General features: G+C 37.3%; 2 protein-coding genes across 5 annotated transcripts; one reads left to right on the top strand and one right to left on the bottom strand.

The window, feature by feature from the left end:
- Positions 1-1,732: 1,732 nt before the first annotated feature.
- On the bottom strand, positions 1,733-13,177 carry LOC137945803 (probable histone acetyltransferase type B catalytic subunit). 2 transcript variants are annotated; one of them, XM_068791833.1, is made up of 10 exons: positions 13,044-13,177; positions 8,988-9,029; positions 7,106-7,215; positions 6,418-6,486; positions 5,976-6,014; positions 5,828-5,904; positions 5,611-5,710; positions 5,152-5,239; positions 4,878-5,038; positions 1,733-2,543 (listed from the first exon to the last, which is right to left on the bottom strand). In XM_068791833.1, the coding sequence occupies exons 1-10, from the start codon at positions 13,114-13,116 to the stop codon at positions 1,890-1,892; spliced, it is 1,413 nt and encodes a 470-aa protein (XP_068647934.1). In that variant the 5' UTR covers positions 13,117-13,177; the 3' UTR covers positions 1,733-1,889. The 2 variants fall into 2 exon arrangements, with proteins under 2 accessions (XP_068647934.1, XP_068647935.1); XM_068791834.1 differs by having other exon boundaries at positions 5,152-5,233.
- A 5,114-nt stretch (positions 13,178-18,291) lies between these two features.
- On the top strand, positions 18,292-24,116 carry LOC137946440 (NAC domain-containing protein 75-like). 3 transcript variants are annotated; one of them, XM_068792725.1, is made up of 7 exons: positions 18,292-18,362; positions 19,433-19,623; positions 19,739-19,916; positions 20,012-20,544; positions 21,330-21,593; positions 21,974-22,063; positions 23,381-24,116. In XM_068792725.1, exons 2-7 carry the CDS (start codon positions 19,501-19,503, stop codon positions 23,465-23,467), a joined length of 1,275 nt encoding a protein of 424 aa, XP_068648826.1. In that variant the 5' UTR covers positions 18,292-18,362; positions 19,433-19,500; the 3' UTR covers positions 23,468-24,116. The 3 variants fall into 3 exon arrangements, with proteins under 3 accessions (XP_068648826.1, XP_068648824.1, XP_068648825.1); XM_068792723.1 differs by lacking the exon at positions 18,292-18,362 and adding an exon at positions 19,005-19,256; XM_068792724.1 differs by lacking the exon at positions 18,292-18,362 and adding an exon at positions 19,005-19,286.
- Positions 24,117-25,590: the final 1,474 nt, after the last annotated feature.

Raw genomic sequence — 25,590 nt, 5'->3', positions numbered from 1 at the left:
CCAAGAGATTTAGATGCCAACAGTTGTTCTAATCTGGAATATCTTCAAACTTCACAGTATCAAGAATCATCAAAGAAGAGAAGGATTTATGGGGACCGGAGAGATGATCCCGAAAAATGCTAATTCTCTGGAGACGAGCAAAAAGCTCAGCCGAGGTAGAGTAGGAAATTCCCATTATCCCGGCATAGCATAGGAGATGATTGTGTTCCATCTAAATACTGGAATGCACATCCATAACTAGTGACTCCCGGGCATCCCCACGCACTTCCCTCAAAGTTCAGCTTCATGAAACCTGGCCATGGAGGTTTCCAAGTAGTGTTGGTAGGTGGGCGCAAGGGAGTAGCCATCATTGTGTAGCAGCACCAACTTGAGCGGAGGGGAGATAAAAGGAAAAACTGGTAAAATCCTCCCTAGAGTGAAGCCAAGAGAAAATGAGGCTAGTGGGAGTTTGGTGACCTCTTCAACAGTGTGGTAAGTCTAGTTGAAAGTGTTGCTTCCATAAAATCCATGAGATATGGGTTAGACAAGCCGAGATCATCATTCATCCAAGTTTGGGCATATCAGCACCCAGAAAGGCAGCACCAATGCTGAGCAAGCTTTGGGGCAGGTGGCATTGTTAGCCTATCCCTTGGATAATATTGGTCCAAATGACAATGTAACAATAGATGAGAGACCCTTTTTTCATTCTTGATTGTAGGAGGGAGAGGCTGCAAGGGGGCAGGTTTCCACTCCGTCTAAGGTTGTCTGTTGTTAATATTTTGTTCAACACATGGCGTAGAGAGCTTCCAAACAAAAGCAGCCTTATGCTATGGGGCGCTGGCCTTATGCAGGTGACCAGCTTGTAAACCGAATCTACAGTGAAGATCTCACTCGGGTCAGGTTGCCAAATAATATTGTCACTGTTAGCAAGCCTGATTGTGATCGATTGTGTCACTTTCAAGAGAGAAGTTGCAAGCAAGGCTTCCAAATCAGATTGTTCCCAATGAAAATGGAGATCCCAGCTGCCATTGGTAGACCAGGATTCAGCAATAGAGGCGAGTTTTTTGGTGATGATATGAAGGAGAGGGGCATAGGCATTGCATAGTGGGCCATCATCACTCCATTGATCAAACCAGAAAGGAATCTTATACCGTGTTCGAAATTGCTGAGAAGTGGGACCGCCTGAGGGGGATAGCCGCTAACGTTGCCCCCAAGCTTCGCCGCCACCATTGGACGCCAGATTGCATTTGGTCAAATCAGAATTGGTCAATCAAGTGGCTATACTGGGGGCGAGTTGACTTGTCCAAAACAAAGTTTGAACCCTGATTTCACCCCGAATTTAAGTTACCTCGAATAACTCACGAGTCAACTTGATGAGTCAGGAAACTATGATAATTAAAATCATTTTTATTTCAACTCACGACATTTGGAAGGATAAAAGAGATGCACTGTGTCCTCTTACTTTTCTGCAACTCCTCACGAGTCACCGATTCGAGTTATCCGACCCAATTCGGGTGAACCTAACCCGAATTATAGGTTTTGCTTTCACTTACGATTAGTTTATCCTGCCGTCGACCTTCCCTGCATGGTATAAAGTGTGATTAACGTCTCCATTAGTCACTTGTTGTATCATTTTCACATTCTTGTTCTTATATTTATTTTAATTTCTTAAAATAATAAATAAAAATATCGCATGGCAAAGATGGTGCAAAAGAGAAGCTTAACAACCTCGCATGCACCGAATAATCGATGAGTAAAATTGACTGCAAACTGATCTAAGGATCCTACATAAAAATACAAAGAAAATATCGCCATAATATACATTCCTACTTCGCATACATTTTCAGCAGCTCTTGCACTTGAACCTACTGTCAAAGGATTCTGCACAAATTCCAGAAATACGAGACTTATTAAGACTTGGCAGCATGAGTGGCAACCTTTTTGGCAATCTCCACGATCCCTTCTACGTGTTTATCCACTACTTGATTCAACTGGTCATCCTGAACGTTGTTTTCATTACCATTAACGCCTCCATTCACCTTTACTTCGGATGCTGCTTGGAAGACTACAAAAGTCATTTGGGGGTTATAATCGCTTGGTACATCAATCAAACTCTTCCCATTGGTCTCAGGGTTTTTCTCTAGTATATCAGCCTTCAATCGATCTGCAATGCAGGTTCTGAAATTTTCTATGGATTTCTGGTCATCAGGATGAAGGTAGAGATAGATAAGAACTTCCCAACATCGAAGAAACTGTTTCTTATTAATTTTTAGCTGCTTTCTGGCTTCCTCAATGATGCCAGCTGGAGGGTCCGAGCAAAATTTGCCTACTTTTTTTGACAAATTACTTTCTTTCAGTTGAGAAGCTATGGTGGTGACCGATGGTTGGACTGGCTCAAAGGTTAGCAAGCGTAGTGTGTCTATGCAGACTCGGATCTGTTGGAGATAATCAGAAGGTTCTTCTGCAGTGACATCATAAACATCTTCAGCAATTGCAATAGAGTTGATAGTCTCCAGGAGAAGACGGCCGTGGCCATGGCCTTGGTAGGGTGGCAACACCAATAGCTGCCAATTGTACACCATTTAGTTAGCTGAAATAAAGTGCGTGGAATTAAAGCAAGAGACATGAACAGCACATCAAACTCGGTCAGTTATGGCCTTCCTGAAAGAAGACAACATTTCCTCCCAATGTTTACTAGGATAATGCTAATTTGTGGTTATACTGTCGTCAGATAGTGTTCTATTTGTTACACAGTAGTTAACTGTTTCACATTGCCGAAGAGGTCTGGTGCAAATTTTATCCTTAATGGTTTAATATAACTATCATCACCAAAACTTTATCAACCACATTAGAACACAACTGAATCATCAGTTGAATTTGTGAAAGCCAAAACCAAAAAAAAAAAAAAAAAAAAAACAATTTAATGTGAAAGAGAATATGAATGAATGACTGCTAACTTTCACACCTTTAAAAGGTTTCCATATATAAAAGTCTAGAAAATGCTAACACAACTTCTTTGTGTTTATGCACAAACTTTTAGTTGGTACACACCATCTCATCCAAACCCATAGGTTTTACCTAGAGAGAGAATTCATAAACAAAGATACTGTGACCGAGAAATTTCATCAAACCAACAAGTGGGTTCATAAGGTTTTTTTAAACACATCTGAAAAAGAGCTAGTTGAGAACACACCTCAAAATGAAAACGTTCAACATCCCTCTCCCCCAGCCAGCCACGTTGCTTGAACTATTCACTCAATTGGCAGGATTGGGAACCATTTTGTGCAAGCAATTTACAGAAGCTATGTCATCTGCTTAATACAGTCGCTAGAGATGACTTCTTTTTAAAAATTGTAATATGTTTCATCTTAAAGAAACTAATAATGATAAATGAGACATTTGACAAGGAAAATATCTCAGGTTTTCAGAGAAAGGGTGTTTCCAACAGAAAGATTGGCTCAGGAGGCACCTTGACTACTCATGCTGAATCACATCAATGATTTTAGACTGGAATCACTGTTGATTGGTCCCCATCTCTGGGTGATAGGTTTGAGCACATTTTTATTGCAGCTCAAGGGATAATCCTGGTGGTGGCAGTATCATTAGACACTTGGCAAACATTATTCATGTAGTTTATTCTGTTCCTTTTGGTCAGTGTGATTCAATGGAAGCAAAGCTACAGACCCTTCTCCAAGGTCTTACACCTTATGTGAACAGCTATTCACCCTGACCCCGGAAGTTCTTGCAGATCTTCAATGAGATCGAGGACAGTTATAGGTCCTTAACCATCACTTGGACCATGCTCAACAAAAAACAAATAGCTTAGTTGATTCCTTGGCCATGAACATCTCATTGTGCCTCTTGATTAGTCTTTTTTTGGAAGGGGGCAGTATTTCCCACACTTCAAATGTTGTATTCCGGATTCAAAGTTCGGTGTGATTTCCCATTACAATCTGGAAGCTCCTTCCTTAATAAACAAATTTCTTATTGTTTAAATGAAACCAGAGGTAGATTACCTGAACACATGACACCTTTGAAAACAACTATTTATCTCATAAGAGTAAAAACCTAAAGATTGCTCTGTGGACACAATGCTTTAATGTCTACCATTACTTACTGCCCTCTAAATTAACCATATGGTTCATTGTTCCAATACACGATCTACCTCTTGAAAACTGGGCATACTATTTCAAAACAGGGGCCATCATTCTGTTAACTTGAAAGACAATATATGCCATATTACCAAAAAGTGAGGCTATTCATCAGGAAAATAAATCTATCATAAAGAAAGACCTTGAATCTTCTTTAAATAATCCTCAAATACTAGTGATATACTATGTTCAGTAGACAAACTAAAGCAAGAAGTCAGTGCAACTGTCAGCATGTTTCGAAAGAGCATGTTGGAAGAGATATTTTCTAGGGGGGGTGCATGTGCATAAAAACACTATTTCCCAGGTGTGAAAAAAAAACATCCTAAATATTAGGTAAATTTTCATAGGACTTCACACTTTTTCCCAGAAACAAAGAGAAGAGCTCTGTGGAAAGTTGTCCATAATTAGACAGTCAGATAGCTTCATACTGATTCTGGGAAAATAAGGACCTAAGTAGGCCAGTCAAATTCGGGCAAAATGTTTTGAGCTGACAGCACACATGGATAATCAGTTACTCCATATTAACAGGCCCTGTTAATCAAATTGCTTAATAGTTAGTGCATTATCTGCATCAAACAGTTCGAGTTAGAGATTGCATTCAGAACATCAAGAATCTAAGGTTGGAACTGCTAGCAATGTCCATAAATAGTGGAAATGTGCATGGAGAGGGAGAGAGAGAAAGAGAGAGAGAGAGAGTAAACAGAAAGTGATTGCACATTAACAACAAGTACTACATAAGTGGCTAACCTGGCTGATTCTAAAGCGTGTACTGTCTGGATGGTGGTAGAAGCGATACATGGTTGCAAATCCAAGTAATTTGACGCTGATAGCCCCCAATTGATTGGATTCCTTCTCAACAGCAAAATAGATGTCCCATCTTGGATCTGATATGTCAATCGCCCTTCCACCTAAGCCAAGATATCTAGAAACTCTTACCAAATTTCGTTCATCGTGTTATATTATCACAGATAATACAATACGTTTTTCAACAGCAGGATATCATATTGAGGGGTAGAAGTACCTTCAACCAAAAGAAGAACAAGAGGTACCAAACGACTATATAGCTGGCCAACTGGTCCACTACTTGGATCCATCCGAATAACCTGGTGCTGATAAAAGTATCAGGAAACTAGCACTCATCAATATTAATATCTAGGTAATTGTCAAAATAATCAACATAGTAAATTAGAAGTATCTAACTGATTTGTTCTCTTATGGCATTTGCAGTGCCACATGCAGTGTCTCTTATACAGTTCACTGGCTTTTATACAAATAATATAGATGCTCCAAGGAAGTGAGGATCAGTACATGATCTAACTGATGTCTAATCTTACATAATAAACTATAAAAATTTTATCCTGATTAACAGCCTATAACCAATAATGCTTCAAGTGCTCATCTAATATTAATTTATGGCAATAGAGGGCATTAACAACAAAAGGATGACTGAAGGGAAAGAAGTCCAAGATTTAAAAAGTACCTCTGTTGTAGAAGATTCTGCTTCAGAAAGGTAATTTGAAGAGTCATCATGTTGCTCCAAGACTTTAGAGTGAATAACCGTTCCATTTGAGACAATGTCCCTAAAGAGAGCATTTAAATTGCATTCAGAAATAATGCATTTGAACAATGAATAATATGAAAGTTGAAACTACATGACCAAAGAGTCATATGAAAGTCAAAATGTAGAAAAGTCTTACCTAATATAATTATGTTCTGTAGAGAATGTATCAAGAAATTCATCTTTTTTCACCACCAAAGATTCCCCAAACATGATCTGTGAGGAAATAAAAGGGTCAAATTTACTATTGAGACCACCAATGAATACATGTTACTAGTGTTCCTTACCTGAAAAACAGGATTCAAATCTGTAATCCCCATTGCTCCCTACAAAGGATAATAACAATTAAAGCCAAAAATATCGGATAAAGATATGACAGTGAATTTTAATACTCCTGTCTAATGGTTTATCAACAAGGGAGAAATGAAAAACAAGAAGAAACTAAATATTGGGGAAGAAACAACAATAACAAATACTCACTTTAAGGCAACACGACAGATCCCCAAGTGTTTCTTTTGAAGAGCAAAAGATAAGCAGAGGAATAAAAGTTAAAAATAGCAGGAGATCATTTTCCAAGCTTTCATCCAGCCTACCATATCCGAGAAGAATAACAACCAAAGGAATCCAAGAGCAACCAATTTGCACTTGCACAAAACACCAATATTTTGCATTTACGAGACAAAGGGGCAGCTAAAACCATACCATAAGACACCCTGCAGTTCTACTTACTTTGAATGATTTCTGGAAAGAAATATCAGGATATGCATGGAAAGATCTGCTGCTCAACCAAATGTTGATCTGCACAAAACGCATTTGCAATAAGAAATTTGGATGGAACAAAAGGAATACAAAGTGCAATGTTCAACACAGACACGATGATAAATCCAAGGAAGAACAAACTAACATCTCCAACACAGAAAAAGAAAAGTGATACAAGAAAATTGTGTATACATGAGTTGATCAAAACCCTCAAGTGTAGATGACATACACAGCAGTAGAAAAATAAGAATACACTCAAAAAGTTTGTATTGAGTTCATGTAACCCTGAAGCAAAAAGTCACAATCTTGTCAGGGATTTCTCTTTCAATTTTCAACCAGTGGAAATGCCTAAACAGTTGCAAAGCAGGAGAGAAAATGGAAAACAAAACTGGGACAAACTAACAATTACAATGGTTATTAAATCAGCAATCGATTGCCCAATGACCCAGCACTCATCAATCCTGACAATGTAAGGTTAGAAGAAGAGTAACCCCAAGGTCAAGCAAATATTAAACTGTCAGAATATTCTCCATTAGCTTCATGACTACAAGTGAATGTCAACCTCTGTAACTTCACCCCCTGAAAATTCATCTGAATTTCTAATTGACTTTTACAAATTTGTACAAATTAACATATACAATATAGAGAAGAAAATAACCTTCAAATCTTTGTAACCATATATCTTTCCATCTTCACCAAAAAATTGATTTAAGTCAACTGGACTAATACAAAAGCTCTCAGCACAATCTACTTCTTCAGGCTTGCTTACTGCAACGGTGACCAAACACATAGCAAGTTAGAATCACCACTAAAAATATTCAAAATCTAATTATGAGAGTTCTCAAAATTGAGGAACTCCATTAGAATAAAAGAAGAGCTCTTTTTTTATATTTTGACTTGCGATATTTTACTGAAAGCAGCAAGGGAACAAAATACAAAAGGCAGAATACAGACTAAAGAAGAGATGACCCTTCACAACAAATTGTTGGAAGTCAGCCCCTTCCATTGCATGTTTTACCAGTTAGTTATCATCGACAATGATACAGAAATACACCTGAGAAATATCATGAGGTTCAGCAAACATGTAAACATTTCAGCATTAAAAAATAAAAACAAAAATCAAAATCAAATTTGTAATACCAAATTTCCCGGAACATTTTTTTGATAATGAAGAGAAAGATACAACAAAGGACTCCTAGGGAGGGCTGAGTACATACAACGGACCAAATTTCCTGGACATAATTGTTCATTATAACATGGTAATCAGTCCTTTATGTTTCTCATAAAGTAGAGTACTCATTTTCACTAAAACTTCAACAAGTAAACTTATGGCTGATACACTGAAGTTGAGAACCAAATCAGCTAAAGTATTGATCATGTCATTATCAAACAAGGTTAATTCAGATGAACTTATACTTGCATCAGTTCATTAGGCTAACAACATTTTATTAAAATCAAACATAGTTACAGGTCTTACTGGTTGAAACGATATTCTAACATAGAGAGAACTAAACGGCTAATTTAGACCAGAATTACCCGTCTTTAATCACCAATGAAATCCAGATACAGTTACAAACATGACTTCGAAATAACTAAAAAAGGAAGTCGTGGTGTAATGGACTACAGCATCACAGGTACAATCTTGAACACACCACTTGAACCAACTTTAAAAAGTGCTATAGTCATTGAATGTGAACAAGTTCACTTAACTACACATGACTTAAAACCAAAGTAATATCACTTCACAGTCAAATCTTCAAGGCAACGAAAATGACGTTATTTGGCTATTTTCATAATTCTAGAACTTACCAATATCAAAAAGAGTTTTTCCAAGTGTTATCAGACTCAAACCGGACCAGCCCGTTGAACAGGGTTCTAAAGATCAAGTCCCTCCACCAGGTCTGATAAAATCCATGCATAAGAACCAGTCAAAACCCAGTTGACCAACCAGGTTCTGACAGTTGCTCAGCTAACTCAACCAACCCAACCTAAACAACTCTATGGCTAGGTCACATGGAGGAGGGGCCTCCCCTGTGCGACTCAGCAGGGGGAATGGGACGTCCCACCTCAGTCCTCTCTTTCAACATCTCTGGGGAAGAGCAAGAGTCCCTCCTTGATTCCACACAGCGGTTGGGGCATAGCTTTACCCCTCTCCCTTCTGTCTCTCCCCGGAGTATGAGAGCCCCTCCCCCTGTTTTCTCTCCAAGAAGGGGAGGAGCCCCTTCACCCACCTCTCTACTATAGAGAACCAGGGGAGAGGAGGCCTATCCTTGCCCCTAATAAAATATTTTTAATCTTTCATATTTTATGATGTATGATGACATCAACAACAAGTCAACCAGAAGTCAAACACAATTGACCCAGGTTCTCAGTCACCTTTCTCAGTAGATGACAGGTTGGATGTAATAAAATTAGTTCTTTTCCATCAAAAAATATTTCAAACTCAAAATACACAGAGACAATCAAATATATTACCAGTTGAACATGTTCCCTATAACAATATAAAAAGAGCATGAGAAAGATACAGAGAGAGAACTTACCAAGAAAAATTTTAACACACCCATTTGCCTCAACTCCAATATCTGCACCACAGTAAACAAAACAGACATAAAGGGTCATGCAACAAGTCCAAAACAGACAGCACATTGAAGCTCCAAACCAGAGGAACAAATAGCAGTATGCATCGCCAAGAGTGAACAAATAAGCTTGGTTACTAACCAAAGAAGTATAATCATAATGACTAAAAATTTACACATCAATGGAAAATGATTTAACCATGGTTCTGTGCACCAATAATGATGGCTGAATGGGATTCAACCACTGAAGGGGTTGAAAAATTCTGCACATATAACTTTATGCCTGGTCTGAGCACTGAAATTTCTAGTTCAACTGAGTCTTCTCCGTCAATTGACCCTGAAAAAGCTAGAAGCACCATACCCTCTAGTCCCTAATAATTCCTACAATGTTGGCTAGCCCCAGATTACAAAAGGAGCTTCCATCAAAGTTCATTTTCAGGCTACCCTGGGAAGGAAGAAACCATGCCAAAAGAAGGGTCTTGGATGATTTCCAAAATTTGCTACAAATTGCCAATTCTTGTTAATGATTGAGAGAGGGATTAGAGCAGCCCTTGTAAGTTTTTAATCCAGGTAAAGACAGAGACCAAAATCTGTTTTATAAGACTTCCTTTTGAAGAAGTAATTCTGTTAAATGCTTTATTATTATGATCCTTCCACAATAGCCATGAAATCACAACAACAGATAACTTCCATAAAGATCAGTAGCGAGAGGAATATTAAAAAAGACCTCCCATAAACTCAATAATTTCATAGGTGTAAAAGCTTCATTTTAACTTTTTAAGTCAAAATAAGTTTGTTAGCATTTTAGTAAATACTATCCATTTCAATAAAAATGCATTATTGCTATGTGGTTGATGTCATTGATTATGGTATTACTAGGGCTACAGGACTGATCCAAGAAACTTTGAATCAACAACTAAACCAGCTTTTAGTTCCATTATCTAAATATCATCTCCATAAGCTTCTTGTTGTCTTCAAACAACCAAAGCTATTTATAAGGAATACCCTACTTTTTTTTAATGATGGCAAGAATTTCATTAAGAAAGAAGAAAAAAATACCAGAAAAACAAAAAGAGGCAGCAACCAAGCTAGCCAAAAATAGAAATAACTTATTAGTCCACATCAAGAAGAAAAGAATCTTCCACAACCAGTTGAAAGAAGAACCACTTCTAGTTTGAGAATCTGCAAGAACAACTTGCAGTCCAAACTACATGAAACCATGACACTATATCAGAATAACAAAATTTGCCCAGTAAAACCCTACTTAGGCCTCCTCAACAAATTTTAAAAAAAAATCTTGTAAAGGGGCATAAGGGTTTAATTATTAATTTTCACATAGTCAAAGTAAACCTGTTATTATCCAATTGCCATAACTAAACAACAAGCCAACCTATCCACAGCTTGACTTGGGTTAGCTCCAATAAAAGAGTTCGTTTGGATTTTGGGGTTCCTAGTAGTCCAGATAAGAGGCAACAAATCATTTTGTAGAAGCTCGACTATGCTTCAACCACTTCAAACTGGCCAACATGTTCTAGTTGCAGCTTCTTCAATCATCCATTATATCCTTCCCCTAAACCAATTAACAATCAGTCTCCACCTGTAATAAATGAGAAAATTAATCAATAGCTGCCATCCTATGACAGTAGATTGCTCTATGTTGCCCCATGCCTCCCTCTCATCAAAGCTACCCATTCGGGCATTCACCCTTCACAATCGCTTATTATCCTTTGCGTATCTTCCTAAATTGAACCTACTGAGTGGAGGTTCTTTCGGCAGGCTCATCTAGTGCTTCATATATCATCCTGTGAACTGGAATGTGGCATTCCACCAAAAAAACTTAAGATTTGGGAATCAAGATTTTTCAGACTTGACTTGGAACATGCATTCTGGTGTAATGACTATCGAGATAGGGGGAAAAACTTACTCCTTATAGAAAACAAATGCAGCCTGTAAGTACAGGTTGAACTCGCTTTATCAAGTCTGTGATAAGAAAAGTTTTCCTTAGTAAAAGTATGTTTTACTGTTGTTGTGGTAGACTGATCTACTTTTGTATCACTCACTAAGGCTTGGGTAGCCTTATTCTCATTAGATTTATAACATCTTTCGTGATAGTGGCCCAATCAACCACATATAGAGCTTTCTTTCAGATGAAAGCATGTGTCTCTAGTGTAGCCATATCCCTTACAATGGGTGCATTCCTTCCCGTCTATTCGATCAAAACCAGTCCTTCCACCTCTTCCTCTTCCTCCTCTATAAAATCTACCTCGGCATCGGTCTTGGTCAGATGGTGTTTCCCTATGTCCAAAAGTACATAGTAGATGGTGTTTAAGTAGTAGAGGGAGAATCGTCTGAAATACGAAAAAGTGTAGCACATACATCATCAAAAGTGGGATGCAGTTTAATGTTAGTAAGGCATATGGCAGTTATCAAGGCCTTTTTCTGTTTATCTTGGACAGAGATATCTGTAGAGGTTGGTTGGGTAAGTTTCCATTCTTGAAAAAAGCCTCGAAAGCAGGCCAAATATTCATGTATATCGTCTCCTTGTTTGGTGGTAAGCATCCATTGCAAAATATCATATGGCCTTTGTAATTTGTCGGAGTTTGAATACAACTTGGCGCATGTCTCCCAAATTTGTTTAGCCGTCTCTAGATGAATGAGATTATTGGAGATGTGTTCCTCCATATTGTTGATAAGCCAACTAATAATCAACCCCATCACGAATTTTTAGCAAGGAGTGGTTTCAGGTGGTTTCAGGTTGGGCTCATAGGGAAGGGTCAGGTTTTCATGAACTCAAGCTCTGAATACCCCTAGTGACCAGCACACAACAGACTCTTTATTATGCTCCCTAGATCATTTTGATGTATATCAAAAGAGCACAGGGAACAGGAACGTAAAATGCTAACTGTCACCTATATCTAGACGGGAACTGGCTATGTAATCTGGTGAACCTATTATACATGTTTTTTGATAAAGAACCTATTATACATGTTACAAGTAAACTTCTGGCCCCAAATTCTTAATTCCAACCATGCGGCATTCTAAGAGGGAAAGAAGGCTGGACTTAAATCCAGTCAATGTGGGCTGCACCCAATTTTTTTATTCTTTAGAAAAAGCATATTGTTTACAAGAATTCCATCGTCCTCATTACATTTACAGCAATATCATTATCTCCATTTCATTGTCAAAAATGATAAAAATATGAAAAAGTCTCAATTTAACATCAATCAGGAATATATGGAATAAGAAACACTAATTTTTAAGTCACTTCATTCAACTTTGATGGTGTTAAATTAAAACTGGGTGCACCTAAGGTTAGATGGACTTAGGTCCATATTCCTTTTTTCTTGTTCTAATAATTGCATTTTCATCAATCAAAAGATACTAATCATCCTTTCACCTCTTAAATTTAAGCTACCTGCCCTAAAAATTTAGCAACGACAAACAACTTATTCACTGACATGAATGCAAGCTGTAAATAATATCGTGACTAAAAGTTCCATCAAGTTGCGTTAAGGAAAGACCATGTCTAACATGTTCAGTGTAAATCCATTTTTTGCGAATGGCAGAAGTCACGGCATTGCGACACATGACCCGACGACACCGAGTAACAGCTCAAAGGCGTCGATTGCTTTGCTTTTGCCTTTCGGCTCTTGAAATAGTTCACCTTTTTCAAAATAACAAAAAAAATAAAAAAATAGGGAATGATCCTGCCAAACCGCAGGTTATTCACAAAATTCCACGGCCTGAATAATGAAAGAACGGGAGGAAAAACAAAAAAATGCGTTCCTTTCAAATCTAATCCAGTCATCTTTCAACAAGAACTTTCAGCACAGATGTATATCGTTGCCATAACTATTAAAATATGGAGCACCATAGAGTAAATAGGCCACGCAGGGGGGGAATATCGAGCATGTGAAGTCACAGTGCACGCCACCGGCCACTTGCCCATGTCGCGGATCCACTTTCAGGAAGTGAAACTGAAAAACTTTTATATCGGACAGGGTTCGAGGGCAACATTACCGAATTCCGTGAAACCGACACGCTTACGCCTTTTAACATCCGGCAGCCCGCTGCCACGTCTCTTCGAACCCATCTCTCCGTCCGGCAATTGCCTTTGCAGTGATTAGGGTTTCCAACAGCGGAAACGAGGAAGGGAGGCGGGAAACGTGTCATTACGAATGAGAAAAATGACGGTTTCTCGCTTATATACCCGCCAGCTTCTTTGTGACGTGGCGCATAGTTTTCGTTTTTCTCCACGCTTCGGCGCCAGTGACACGCGTGCTCTCTCGGATGTGAACCGGGTCTGTCACACCTGCGTGGTATTAAGCATTTTTAGTTTCAATTTAACTACGATCGCTCGAGTCTCGTGAGTCAGGTGAGTTACTCGAGCCCTGAGGGCCCGAACTGGACACCCAACTCAGTCGCATCAAAATAAATAAACAACATATATGTATAAATGAGATCAATCTTCTCATAATCGTATGAATGTTAATAAATACTAATGTTTGATACTTAATAAATAAAGAACACCTAAATTTAAGTTATGTACACTTTCAAACGAGAGAGAATGGGAAGAGTAGTCTGAAAACCGGTGGTAGGGTGTCTCCTTGCTTAGTATTGGCTATTTAATGACACTCGCCCGACAAAGAGATAAAAATTTCAGCACAAAATGGCTCGAAAGTGGTTTCACGAGGGAAAGATGGTCAGTGAAGTCTCTATAAAAGAATATATAGGGTTTTTTGCCTAGAATATTTTTTTATATATGTAACAAAAATCAATGTGCATATCAAGAATGCTAGCAACCATTTTTTGAATTTTTAGTTCTCTTGTTGATTTTTTTTAATATCCATAGTATAAGTGAAGTACTATTGGAGTAATTTGTGAGAATTACAATTAACCATGAATTCAATTTCTAATTATGCATGCATCTGAATATGTGAAATATTTGAAGTGATATTTTGTTGTGATTGAGTTCAAAATCATTTATGTACAACTTGGCAATTACTAGTAAACAAAAAATGTTTATACTCCAAATTTAGATCATTTTCATATATTAATGTAATATTTTCAAAACATAACTGAACCATAGAATTCAACTGGAATAATCATAACCACACAATTTTTTAGTTTTTATTTAGGTAAAAAATGGATGTACTTTCAAATTGGATGACCTAGCCGATTGGTCCGTTCCAATCATTAGACAGGTTGAATCGGGTTTAGTTCAATAATTAGTGTAAGAGACTTAAAATAAGTTGTTAGAGAGATGATTCAAAATGGATACCAAACACTTCATACTTGACTACCAAACCATAGGATTGGGTAAAAAAATAATAAATAAAATATAATAAATCTGCCAATAGAATCCCACTTTGGTTGAAGTTACAAGGGAACCCAGTCTAAACCGATTAGATGAAAACTCATCATCCTACCGGTTTGATGGCCAATTTGATTTTAATAGTATATTTTTAATATCAATAAAATTATTTATTTTTAAAATTGGCCATCAACCCAAAATTATTTATCCAACATCTTATTTTTTGGTGCCTAACGTGTGTATGTTTCAAGAGAGAGTAGGCAAGAGGAAAGAGGAAAAAAAATAATATTGATTTTAAAGATCAATATGATAAGGCTCCACAAGGATATGTTTCACTGACATGGCGCCACATAGATAGGCTTTGCTTACGTGGTGTATTGATTGATGCCACTTGGTTTTCAAATGTTAAAATCTATTATTCTTGTAAATAAGTTTTTAACTTTGGTATTTTTCTAAATATTTTTTTTTTGTTTGGTATTTTTGAATTGTCCCAATAATCAATTGAGTGAAGTCCGAGGATGCAAAGGTTAACGGGCTCAAGCTCGTGCTTGTGCTTGAGATGAAACTGAAAGCCTCAAATATATCGAATTAGAACCAAAGTTCAATACAAATGGAGAATGGACTATGTAAAAAAGTACATAATATCAGATTTAGCAAATTAAAATGGAGACTCACTCAACAAATCCCAACTTAAAATATTAAATTAGCAATAAATATTTAAGCATAATTGATCGTTTAATAAAGCAAAAAAGGCCCTGCTTTAAATTATTAAAATAACAAGAGCACAAATCTTATTTACGCAAATCTCATCAATTAATTTAGTAAAAATGTTAATGTGTTAAGCACTTAAGACAACATGATTCCAAATAAACTAGTATTTTCAATCCTCTTAGGGTCTGTTTGGAACCCATTGAAAAGAAAAGAAAAGAAAAGAGGAGAGAAAGTTATTTCCAGTTGTTTGGCAACAGAGAATCATTGAGAGAAAAGAAATTTTTCTCTCTTAGTTAATAAATTTTCTCTCACAAAATGATGGAATTTGAGGAGAAAAGAAAAAGAAATAGAAACTTGAGAGAAATTTTTAATCATCAAAATTTTAAAATATACTAAATTTTGTTTCTTTTTCTTTTTCTTTTTCCACACGTATCCAAATAAGATAAACTATAGTTCTCTTGTATTTTCTCTCTCATTTTTTTTCATGGGCGTCCAAACAAGAGAAAATAAATCTCATTTCTTTTCTTTTATTTTATCTTTTTTTTCTCTCTCTACTTTGTGTGTTCTAAACACAGCCTTAGGGTATGTTTGGAACCTACACAAAAGAAAATAAAAGGGGAGAGAAAGTTGTTTTCTATTATTTAGCAGTAGAGAATCATTGAGATAACAGAAAATAAGAAATTTTCTCTCACAAAAATGATGGAATTCGGGGAGAAAAAAAACTGAAATGAGAGAGAAAATTTTAAGATATTACTAGTTTTTTTTTTCTTTTATGTTTTCCATGTGTATCCAAACAAGGAAAAACTATATTTCTCTTCAATTCTCTCTCTCATATTTCTCGGCATCAAAACAAAAGAAACGAAACCTATTTATTTTTCTTTTCTATCCACTTTTTATGTTCCAAACACAACGTTTAAGGAGTAACGTAATTTTTCGTTAAAACCATTGCAATAATGGTATCAGTAACACCTCAGAGTCCCTTTTGGTCCATATTGTGGTGATAACTAGTATTTGATTGAACAACAATTATTTTAATTAATATCCTCAAAACTAGGGGCAAAGATATAACTATTCAATCATTAGTCTAATTTAAATAACAACTCTTTAGGATGATGACTTTGTCATATCTAAACTAGTTAGAGAATAGTCCTAAACTACATTAAAATTTCATGTTTCTTGTTCCTTACGATATTGATTTAGGGGTGGGTATGAGTTGAGCTTGGGTTAGTTGTTTCAAAACCCACACATACTCTATAATCTTGACTTGAAACTCGTTTCCATGGAAACCGTCACTTTGTTTGAAAATCTAAGCCGTCTCCGCCGTGTTACAAGTTTTCATAGTGACAAATTTCACGGGTGTTGATGAAATATCAAAAATTCTACAAAAAATCGTTTAAGCACTCCATATATTTTATTCAAACTGACCTTCAATAATAATAATAATAATAACAAATAAATCTTATTTCTTTTTGAATTTATATAATTTTTAAAAATTATATCGTCTAAATAAACCCCATGGATGGGGGGATTTTAACTGATCTGTGTGAAAGAGCAAATAAACGTAGAATCCAGATGAGAGGAAGGATCCTAATTCATTGCGGAGCTCCTGCAGCAGGAAATCACCTCGGATGGTTAACAAAAGGACAAGCGAGCACCGTCGCTTTTTAAGGAGGTGGAAGGGGGTAACCCCTCATCTCCTCCAAATTGACTACTGGTCCAAAAATAAAGATGAAGATTCATTGTAACGTAACGGTTGAAATTCCCTCTCTTCGCAGAATCACATGCACCACAATCTCCGCCTTGTCAATTCACGCACCTGAATCCAGGGAAGCCTCTCTCTACGCCAACCTTCAACGGGAGATATCTTGTCGTCATCACCTTAATCAACCTCAATTAAGCCCTGTCTTTCTCATATCTCTATCGCTTCAATTGAAGTGTTTAAGTTTGATTAACTGGGGAAATTGGGATTTAAAGAAACCAAGTTGAGTTTCAATCATTTAATAAGACTGGAAGAAGGAGAGTTTGAATTGAGTAGAGGGAAAGGAGGCCAAAATTAGATGGACCTAACTTTATCCAACCTCACCTCGCAGTCATACCCAACTGGGACAAATACAAGCTAACCCTTTTAGACACTCTTTCCCTCCTCCTTCACATGCAGACAGGGACCACTGCACATTATTCTCCTTAAAATAAGCGAGATTTTTTGCTTTTCTCTATTCTATTGCTGTTCCCCGTTTTTTTTTCTTTATTTTTTACTTTATTTTACCCTTTTTTGCTTTCGTCTTTATCAAAATTCAAGAGATCCTTCCTTAGCTCCATTCTTTACTCACTAAAATACCTGCTTTATTCAACATTTTTCAGATTTTTTATTTTTATTTTTGGATGTGTAGATGTCGGGGATATGTGAAGAAATGATAGACGAGGTCTTGTGTGGATCGGTTTCTGCTTTCTTCTGGGGATTCTTTGTTAATCTAACTACTGTTGAAAGTAGATCATCTGAATGTAAGAAATCAAAGTTTCTACGTCTGTCTTCTTCTACAACTGGAGTTTTGTTTGTCAGAAGAATTCGACAAACACAGCATTCTAGCAGTGGATAATTTATGTAAACAAGTACTCGTTATTCATATCTAAACTATCATTTCGATAATTCATTTGATTGTGCTTCTTCTTCAGAGGCTTGTCCCGTTATTTTTTTTTAAGGAAAGGCTGGTCACCCACACTGCACACGAGAAAAAAGAAAGAAACCAACGAGCAGTGTATTAATTAGTCGGAGAAGAAGGCCCAGAAGCATCATTCGTGAAATTAGCAGAAACTGGAGGATATTTACAGTTTCTCTCTCGGAGTCTTAATTTCTTCGTTTTAGGGTGAGGCCGGGTAAAGAATCTAATACGCTTCTCATGTAGGTGACTTCTCCTGAGGTTCCCGGGCAACTTGATTACAACAGAACCTTGTACAGAAAGGAAAAAGAAAAGAGTAGTGGAAATGAATGTATATATACTCCCCTGGGTGTAGAAGGAACTCGTACAAAAAGCAGAAAACAGAAAGAAATTCAGTGAGAAATAAAAAATATCATCTTACAGAGGTAACAGATGAGGGATAATAAAACAAAAATCATATTTGTGTTTTTTTGCTTTGCATATTATATATGCTGCTTCCTCAACAAGTTTTCTGGTTTTTTTTTATTTTTAGTTCGATTGGGGTCCATCAAGACTACTGCTCATTTGCCTTGCATATCAAGCAACCTTTGAATTCACCTCCTCTGCAACTCTCATGGCAAAAGAATCATGATTCCAGCGAACCAGTTCAAGACCCATGTGAGTTCTTATCACCTTTATTTATTTTTTTCATTTACGCTCTCTCCCGTTTTTATTTCTGGAATAGTGTCAAAATTCCGTTTCCTTTTTCATCGGGAAGAACAAATTATCACGAAAGTTATCACTCTCTGAGATCTGTTCCTTCGTGTTAAGAATAGAAACGGAAATCTGGGAAATAATCTCTTCTGCAAATAGATGAACAGTTTTAAGTCTCAGCTTAGGGCCAAGAACTTGGTCTTATTCGGAAACAGTATCATTGTTCTCTCTACAATAATGAATATTTGTGTCATAAAAATGGTATAATTGTACAGAAGGGTGCTTTTGAATGTGTCTGAGAAACAGCTGTGAGGCGGTTTCTCGCTTTTGCTTTAGTAGCCAAGACGAACGGATTTGTCTTCCTCACTGTAATCTCTTCTTTCTCTCAACCGTCTACTACATGCGCTGCTTAAATTAGCGTATAATTAGAGACACCTTTTCCTTTTTCTCACTGGCTTCAGTTAAAGTGGAGTGAAGTCTGATGTTTTACATGGTTAAAGTAGGTTTATAGCTCAATCTCAACAAAGTGACAGTTTTCTTCTTTTCCTTCTTTCTCTCTTCTTCTGCTTGTTATTCTATTCCTCTCCCCTCTTTTCTCTTTCTTGTAGCAGTTCCTGCTTCTGCAGGGTTCCTCTCCCCTTTTTTTTTTGTTTTCGGTCCTTTTCTCCCCCCGTTTCATTGAATTATCGGTTTTTTATCCGATTTCCGATAGGGAGTGAGTCAGTGGTTCATGGATCTTTTTCAGTGTGTTGAGATATCGTTTGATCTATTTTTTGCTCTCATTTATGTGAAATCATTTCGTTCTCGTCGGACCCCTCAGTAGGGTTCTAACGAGAGTGTTCAATCAGCAGTTTCTCGGTGCGTCTTAGGAAATCTACTCATTTCAATGTTAGTTTTTTTTTTTTTTTTTTTTTTTGCTTCTTAAAATCTACTGACAAGACATAGAACAGTTTAAACTGATTTATTTATTTTGGTCATGGTTTCAATTCCTTATAAATCTTATATTCATCAGCGGAGTTTTTTGTGGGTTGCAGAGATGAGGTGCCTGCAAAGAAACATAAACAGAAGCATGACAAGATATTTCTCCTGCATCTGAAAAGCCATGAATAAGAGTCCGATTGGTTCAATTAGTAGTTCTGATCTTATAGATGCTAAGCTCGAAGAGCATCGATTGTGCGGATCCAAGCAATGTCCAGGCTGCGGACACAAGCTTGAAAGGAAGCCGGTATGGAAGCTTGCAATTGTTTTGAATCTACAATTCATTATGATTCCGGAAACTTTGTGTTATGTAATAGTTCTCATAGCAGAAATGAAAGGTTTTCTTGTTTGGTCATCTCCAGGACTGGTTGGGCCTTCCGGCAGGAGTGAAGTTCGATCCAACGGATCAGGAGTTGATCGAGCACCTTGAAGCCAAGGTTGAATCTGAGAATTCGAAGTCGCATCCTCTGATAGACGAGTTCATCCCCACAATAGAAGGAGAAGATGGGATTTGCTATACTCACCCGGAGAAACTTCCAGGTTTGCCGCTTCATTAAATAACTTCGCCACCTTCCCGTTTACCTCTTCTTGGTTCTTATTAATATGTTAAAGCTAACTAGATTTTGTCATGTCAGGCGTGACAAGGGATGGTCTGAGCAGGCATTTCTTTCACAGACCATCGAAAGCATACACAACAGGAACAAGAAAGAGAAGGAAAATACAAACAGAATGTGATCTCCAAGGGGGTGAAACCAGGTGGCACAAAACGGGCAAAACAAGGCCTGTCATGGTGAATGGAAAACAAAAAGGCTGCAAGAAGATCCTAGTATTGTATACAAACTACGGGAAACACAGAAAGCCTGAAAAGACCAACTGGGTCATGCACCAGTATCACTTGGGTCAGCATGAAGAAGAGAAAGAAGGTGAGCTTGTGGTCTCCAAGATTTTCTATCAGACTCAACCACGGCAATGCAACTGGGACAGGACTGCAGCAGGAGAGAGCACCGAGCACAGGAGGGAGAGCGGCAGTGGGAGCAGTTCTTCCAAGGAGGTGGGTCATAGAGAGGACTTGAGTGGGGCTGGGATTTCAAGCTACAGCGCCATGGATATTCAGCACATGAAAGCAGACAATTTCAGCTTTGCTCCGTTCAGGAAGAGCTTTGATGAGGTAATTTTATTCCATCATGTCACTAAAAAAAACATGTTGGAACTAACTACACTCCATTACTAATCTGCACTTGAGCTTAAGGTGACTCTCCCGTCTGTTGCTGTAGATTGGCTTCCATAAACAGACCAACCAAGACTTCAATCATATGAAACCACGATTTTAAAACTCACCAAAACATTAAAATGTCCCGAAGGACTTTATTCATATTTTTCATTACCCTAATTTTAGTTCTTCATATTCTTTTCTGGCAGCAAAAATTATCTCTAGGAAGTAGGAAGAAAACTCTTAAAAATTTTCAGTTTCATCAGATTTCTCCAACCTCATTTTCCCCTACTGCAACCCCCTTTCTACATGCAGTTGATCTGCATGAATGGAGCCAACCTCGGTATGTCAATCGACAAGCTTTTCCCAAAATGACAGTGGAAAACACTTCAACAACAATAACAATGACATCCACCTTACATAAAAAGAAAGAAGACCTAAAATAGATCTTTTAAGTTTATAAAAATTGTATGAACAGGATGACCCAACAACGCAAAAATGTACAATCTGCTTGTATTTTCATATTGTTTAAACATCACCAGATAATAAGCTACTAGATATCAGAAAACTTCAAAAAAAAAAATAAATAAAAAATCCTGTAACTTCCTTTCATTTAACTAGAAAATCTTAAAAAAATTCCACTGTAGTCTGTAGTAAACCCATCTTCTTCATCTTCCTTCCCATGCAGGAGAAGAATCAAAGGAACCATAATCTGTTTTTATTTTCCATATTATCCATGACAGGTGGGAGTGGGAGAAGCTTCAAAGGGAAGGGAAGCCTCGTCGCGCACGAGCGAGGAGCATGAAGAGCACGAGCACCAGAGGCAACATCACGTGAGCCATGAGCAACAGCACCACCAAGTTGCAACAACAGCCTTCCATGTCAGTCGGCCTTCAAATCCCATCTCTGCCATCATCTCTCCTCCTCCCCTCCACCAAACTTCCATTGTTCTCGATGATCCCTATCAGCACGTCTCCAGAATAATTCTCCAAAATGAGAAATTTCAGGTACTTCCCCATTCCCATTTTACCTTTCCTACCCGTCAGAAAACGGAATATCATTTTAGTTTTTCTTTCGAAAATTTACTGGGTCGATCATGGCCAAAGTATAGAATATCTTTCCGTGTATAACCGATTGATTCGCCTGCCACTGTCATGTATCTAATAAGGGAAATAATCAAGTCAATATCAGAACCAGCATTAATCCAGCGGTTTTGTATAGGAGAAAGTCTTAATAGTACTAAGGAGAAAGATGATACACCTAAAATGGTCTATAGCTTTCAACAACTTACAAAAATTTCTATTTTCTTTGTTTATTAATTTTTCTCTGTTTTTTCAAGTTTCCTTATAAAAATTCGTTTTAACCTGGGCGGATTTTGCATTGGCAGCATCAACCGCACCACCATCATAAACTTGCCCAAAGATCAACGGGATTGGAAGAACTGATAATGGGGTGCACATCTGCTGACATGAAAGAAGTAAGTTGAACTTTTGACTCTGAAATCTATGAACTTGCATGCCATGTAAACACAACCCAGATCAGAAAAACAACTATAGCAGACGCTTAGAAAGGAAATTGAAAAGAAAGACAAAACCGACATTTCTTTTGAAATTGGTATGAAGTGATAATAAGAAGTCTTTTTTTTTTGGGTTGCCTTTTACTTTTGCTCATTTTCCTGTGGGTTCTGGTTATGATGACTGCCAGATTGCTAGTAGTCCAATAAAAGCACTACGTAGGATAGAGTAGAACTTAAGCCAAGGCAAAAAAAGTGTAAAAGGAGACAGAATAACAACAGCGTATTCAGGATGAGACCAGAAACTGGCCCTGCATAAGTATTCAGGTGCTAGGCATGTCTGTGCAATTCTTGTATTTAGAAGCCATGATTTTCTTCTAAAAGAAACATGATCAATGAATTCCGAGTCTTTCAGAGTCGTTTAGTTCTTTTTCTTTAGAGCGTGAGCCACTCATGATAGGCCCCAGAAAATCAGTGAAGATAGCATCTGCATTTATGCTGATTTTGCTGAATACAGTGGCAAAGGATCAGGGAAGAAAGAACAATTCAAAATACTTGAAGAAAGGTATTTTTTTTTGGGAGAGTAAGAAAAAAATCTGGTGATTTTCTTATAGACAGAGCGACTGGAATAATGCACAGACAAGAATGTGGTTCTTTCTCTTATTGGATGTAACAACCATATCCAGAATATCAAGTCTTCTGTTTTTGGGACTTTCCGTTTTCTTCTTTTATGGCAATAGATCAATTATATTCCCCAAAGTGAGTCAAGAAGGTTGTTCACCAGGAAATGGGAAAAGTGGAGAAGAAAACCAAGAAGGTTGCTTAGACTTTCTTGCACAACTGAAATATGTTTCGTATTGTCATTTGATTGTTAGAGAGGCAGGAACAGAAGAAGAAAACAGAACTTTTTTTTTTTTTTTTTTTTGTTTAAAGAAGATAACAACAGAACCTTCCTTTCGTTTCTTTTGAAACAAGAAAAAGTGCAGAAGTCGAACTTTTTTCTTGTGTAGGGCTTCCCTTTTTAGACTCTCTTCCAAAAAAATCAAAAACCCATCTCGGTGTTTGAAAAAAAGACAAAGGAAAAGAAGGAAAACGATGTATCCTTTTTCATAAATAATTCACTAAAGTAAAAACTGCTACGGAAGAAAATTCTTAAAAAATAGAAAAGAGGAAGGAACAGCAAACGATTCATTTTTACTGTTCACCATGCATACTCTTGTATCTATTGAGTTAAATATACAATATCTCATGATTTCATGAACGCACATTTTGCTGCTGCAGGAATCATCAATGCCAAACCCTCAAGAGACAGAATGGCTGAAGTACTCCTTCTGGCCTGACCCTGACAATCCGGATCATCATGGGTAGAAGCACCAAAGACAACCTATAAACAGACGCCGACATAATCATCACCACCATCATCAGAACTCGAAATGATCCCCGCAGCTCTTTCCAAAAGAGAAGAAGCCATAGGCGCATCGAGGCCTTCTTCTTTATTTCTTCCTTCAAAGGGTTCTGGATAAGTTTCTGATGGCTCATTCAACTGATTTAACTGTACATTAAACCTAGTTAAAAAAGAGGAAAAGATTAAGAAGGAAAAAAAGAAAAGAAGAAAAAAGGAAAGCTGCCATTGCTGAAAGTAGAAGGGAAGCCAAATGCAGAAGAAAGCCAAGATATCGTGCATGAAAATCATGGCGGCCATCATTACATCATAACCATCTTATATTATTATTACTAAATAATAATAATATTCTCATTATTTATATATTTTTTTATCATGATCGCCTTTTGTATTATTCTTCCTTATGTTCAAACACATAAACCGAAGGGTTCCTGCAAAGAAGGATGCTGCTACCGATGTTCTCGCCAAACCTTCGAGTTTTCTGAAGCTTTTTAGGGTTGAGATTTCAAGTCTGTAATTTTTTGTTTCTTTATTAATATGTCTATGTTGGTCTACTCCATTGTCAATTTTGAATGCCAAACTTCGCTGTTGACTCTTTAAATCCTATTAATGAAAAACAACATATTTTCTCTCAAATTTCTCATTATCACATGAGAATAGGCACTGGTAAATCTATTATCAAATAACCCCCCTGTTGCGCTTTCTTTGTTCCGCTCCTGAATGAAGAAGGACCTGTGTGAACTCTCCTAAACTTGTGGGTTTTTTTAAGAGATTTCGCAGATAAAACTTGGTAGAGAAGACAAGACAAGTATTTTTTTTTGAATTCTTTTGGAGAAGTACCAGAAACGATATAAACCCTAGCTAGAAAGCTGTTTTTCATGTGAGCGCAGAGGAGGTTAGGTTTCGGTGACCGTTTTCGTAACTGAACTAACATTCTAACGTATTGCCTTTAGCTTCTGTTTCTCGGAAAAAGGACGTCTCTTTATTGCTTTATTCTATTCCAAACACAAGCATTTCCTCAGTAGCATTGCAATGCAGTTGTTTTTAGAGGAAGAGAGACGTTACGTTACGGTGACTGACTTTTACCTTTCTTGGACGTGCATGAAAGGCGGCAACGTGGGTTGGTATCTTATCTCAGGCATTAGGCACCTTCATTGCAGTTTCTCAAGGAATAAAGAGCACCGAGGAAAGCGCATAAATTACTCTTAAATTGTGAATACGACTCAAACTTCTGTCCTGATCTTTGTCTTCTTAAATAAATACAAAAGGCAGTTGCTTCTCCGTGCATGAGATGATATTCTCTATGTATAGTTACGTCTTTCATGATTAATTCCGATGAATAACACTTATGTCCTCTTAAATGATTCTTCTACAGGTAAATGGCTAGGGTTGTTTGGTTATCTTGGAGTAATTGTGAAGCTTCCTATGTCATATCCATGCTGGGACCAGAAAGTATTCGCAAGGTGTGATATCTGGAGTTTATTCTGATGTTAACGTTAATGTCGTGGAATTTATGTAAAGACATTCTTCTCAATATATATGGATCACCGACTGGGTGAATGCACCTTAGATCTGGCTTTTAATTAGTCACACAGAAACACTTCAGAGTGGGCAAAATATCTATCCAGAAGAGATGCATCTTAAGGCGTAAGGAGCCTTGATGTTGAGAATTTTTTGAAACACTGATCAAAGAGTAATTCTGGAACCAGTTGCTCCTGTTAATTTAATGAAAAAAAAAACAGAGAGAGAAGAAAAAAGATTAACCAGTGTTCTAGTTCGTTAACTAAAGTGGAACCAGAAAATAAGGTGGAGGAAATAGAGAAACAATTGCTTGTGGTGGAGTATCGACCAAACTAGGTCTGTCTCCCGATTATTGCTAGCTAATTAACAGTCGCAGCTAGTCTCTGTTGGTATTTGTTAAAAACTTGCTGGGCAGGAGGCTCATGAATGATCCTTCTCCTTTAGTACAATCTAGTTAAATTAGTTCTTTCAACTTTCATGTGGAGCAGTGGTACTGGAATAGGGATTTTTCACTGAAAGCAAGAGATCTTCGCCACTTACGAAGGCCTGATGGAATAGAATGAAGGAG

Source organism: Aristolochia californica, unplaced genomic scaffold (genome assembly GCF_029961685.1).
Source record: "Aristolochia californica isolate CCGP_79_NKW_82.1479 unplaced genomic scaffold, dmAriCali1.0.hap1 SCAF_12, whole genome shotgun sequence".
Lineage (NCBI taxonomy): Eukaryota > Viridiplantae > Streptophyta > Magnoliopsida > Piperales > Aristolochiaceae > Aristolochia > Aristolochia californica.
The sequence above is the reverse complement of the archived record's forward strand: the minus strand, read 5'-3'. Positions and strand labels throughout refer to the sequence as shown.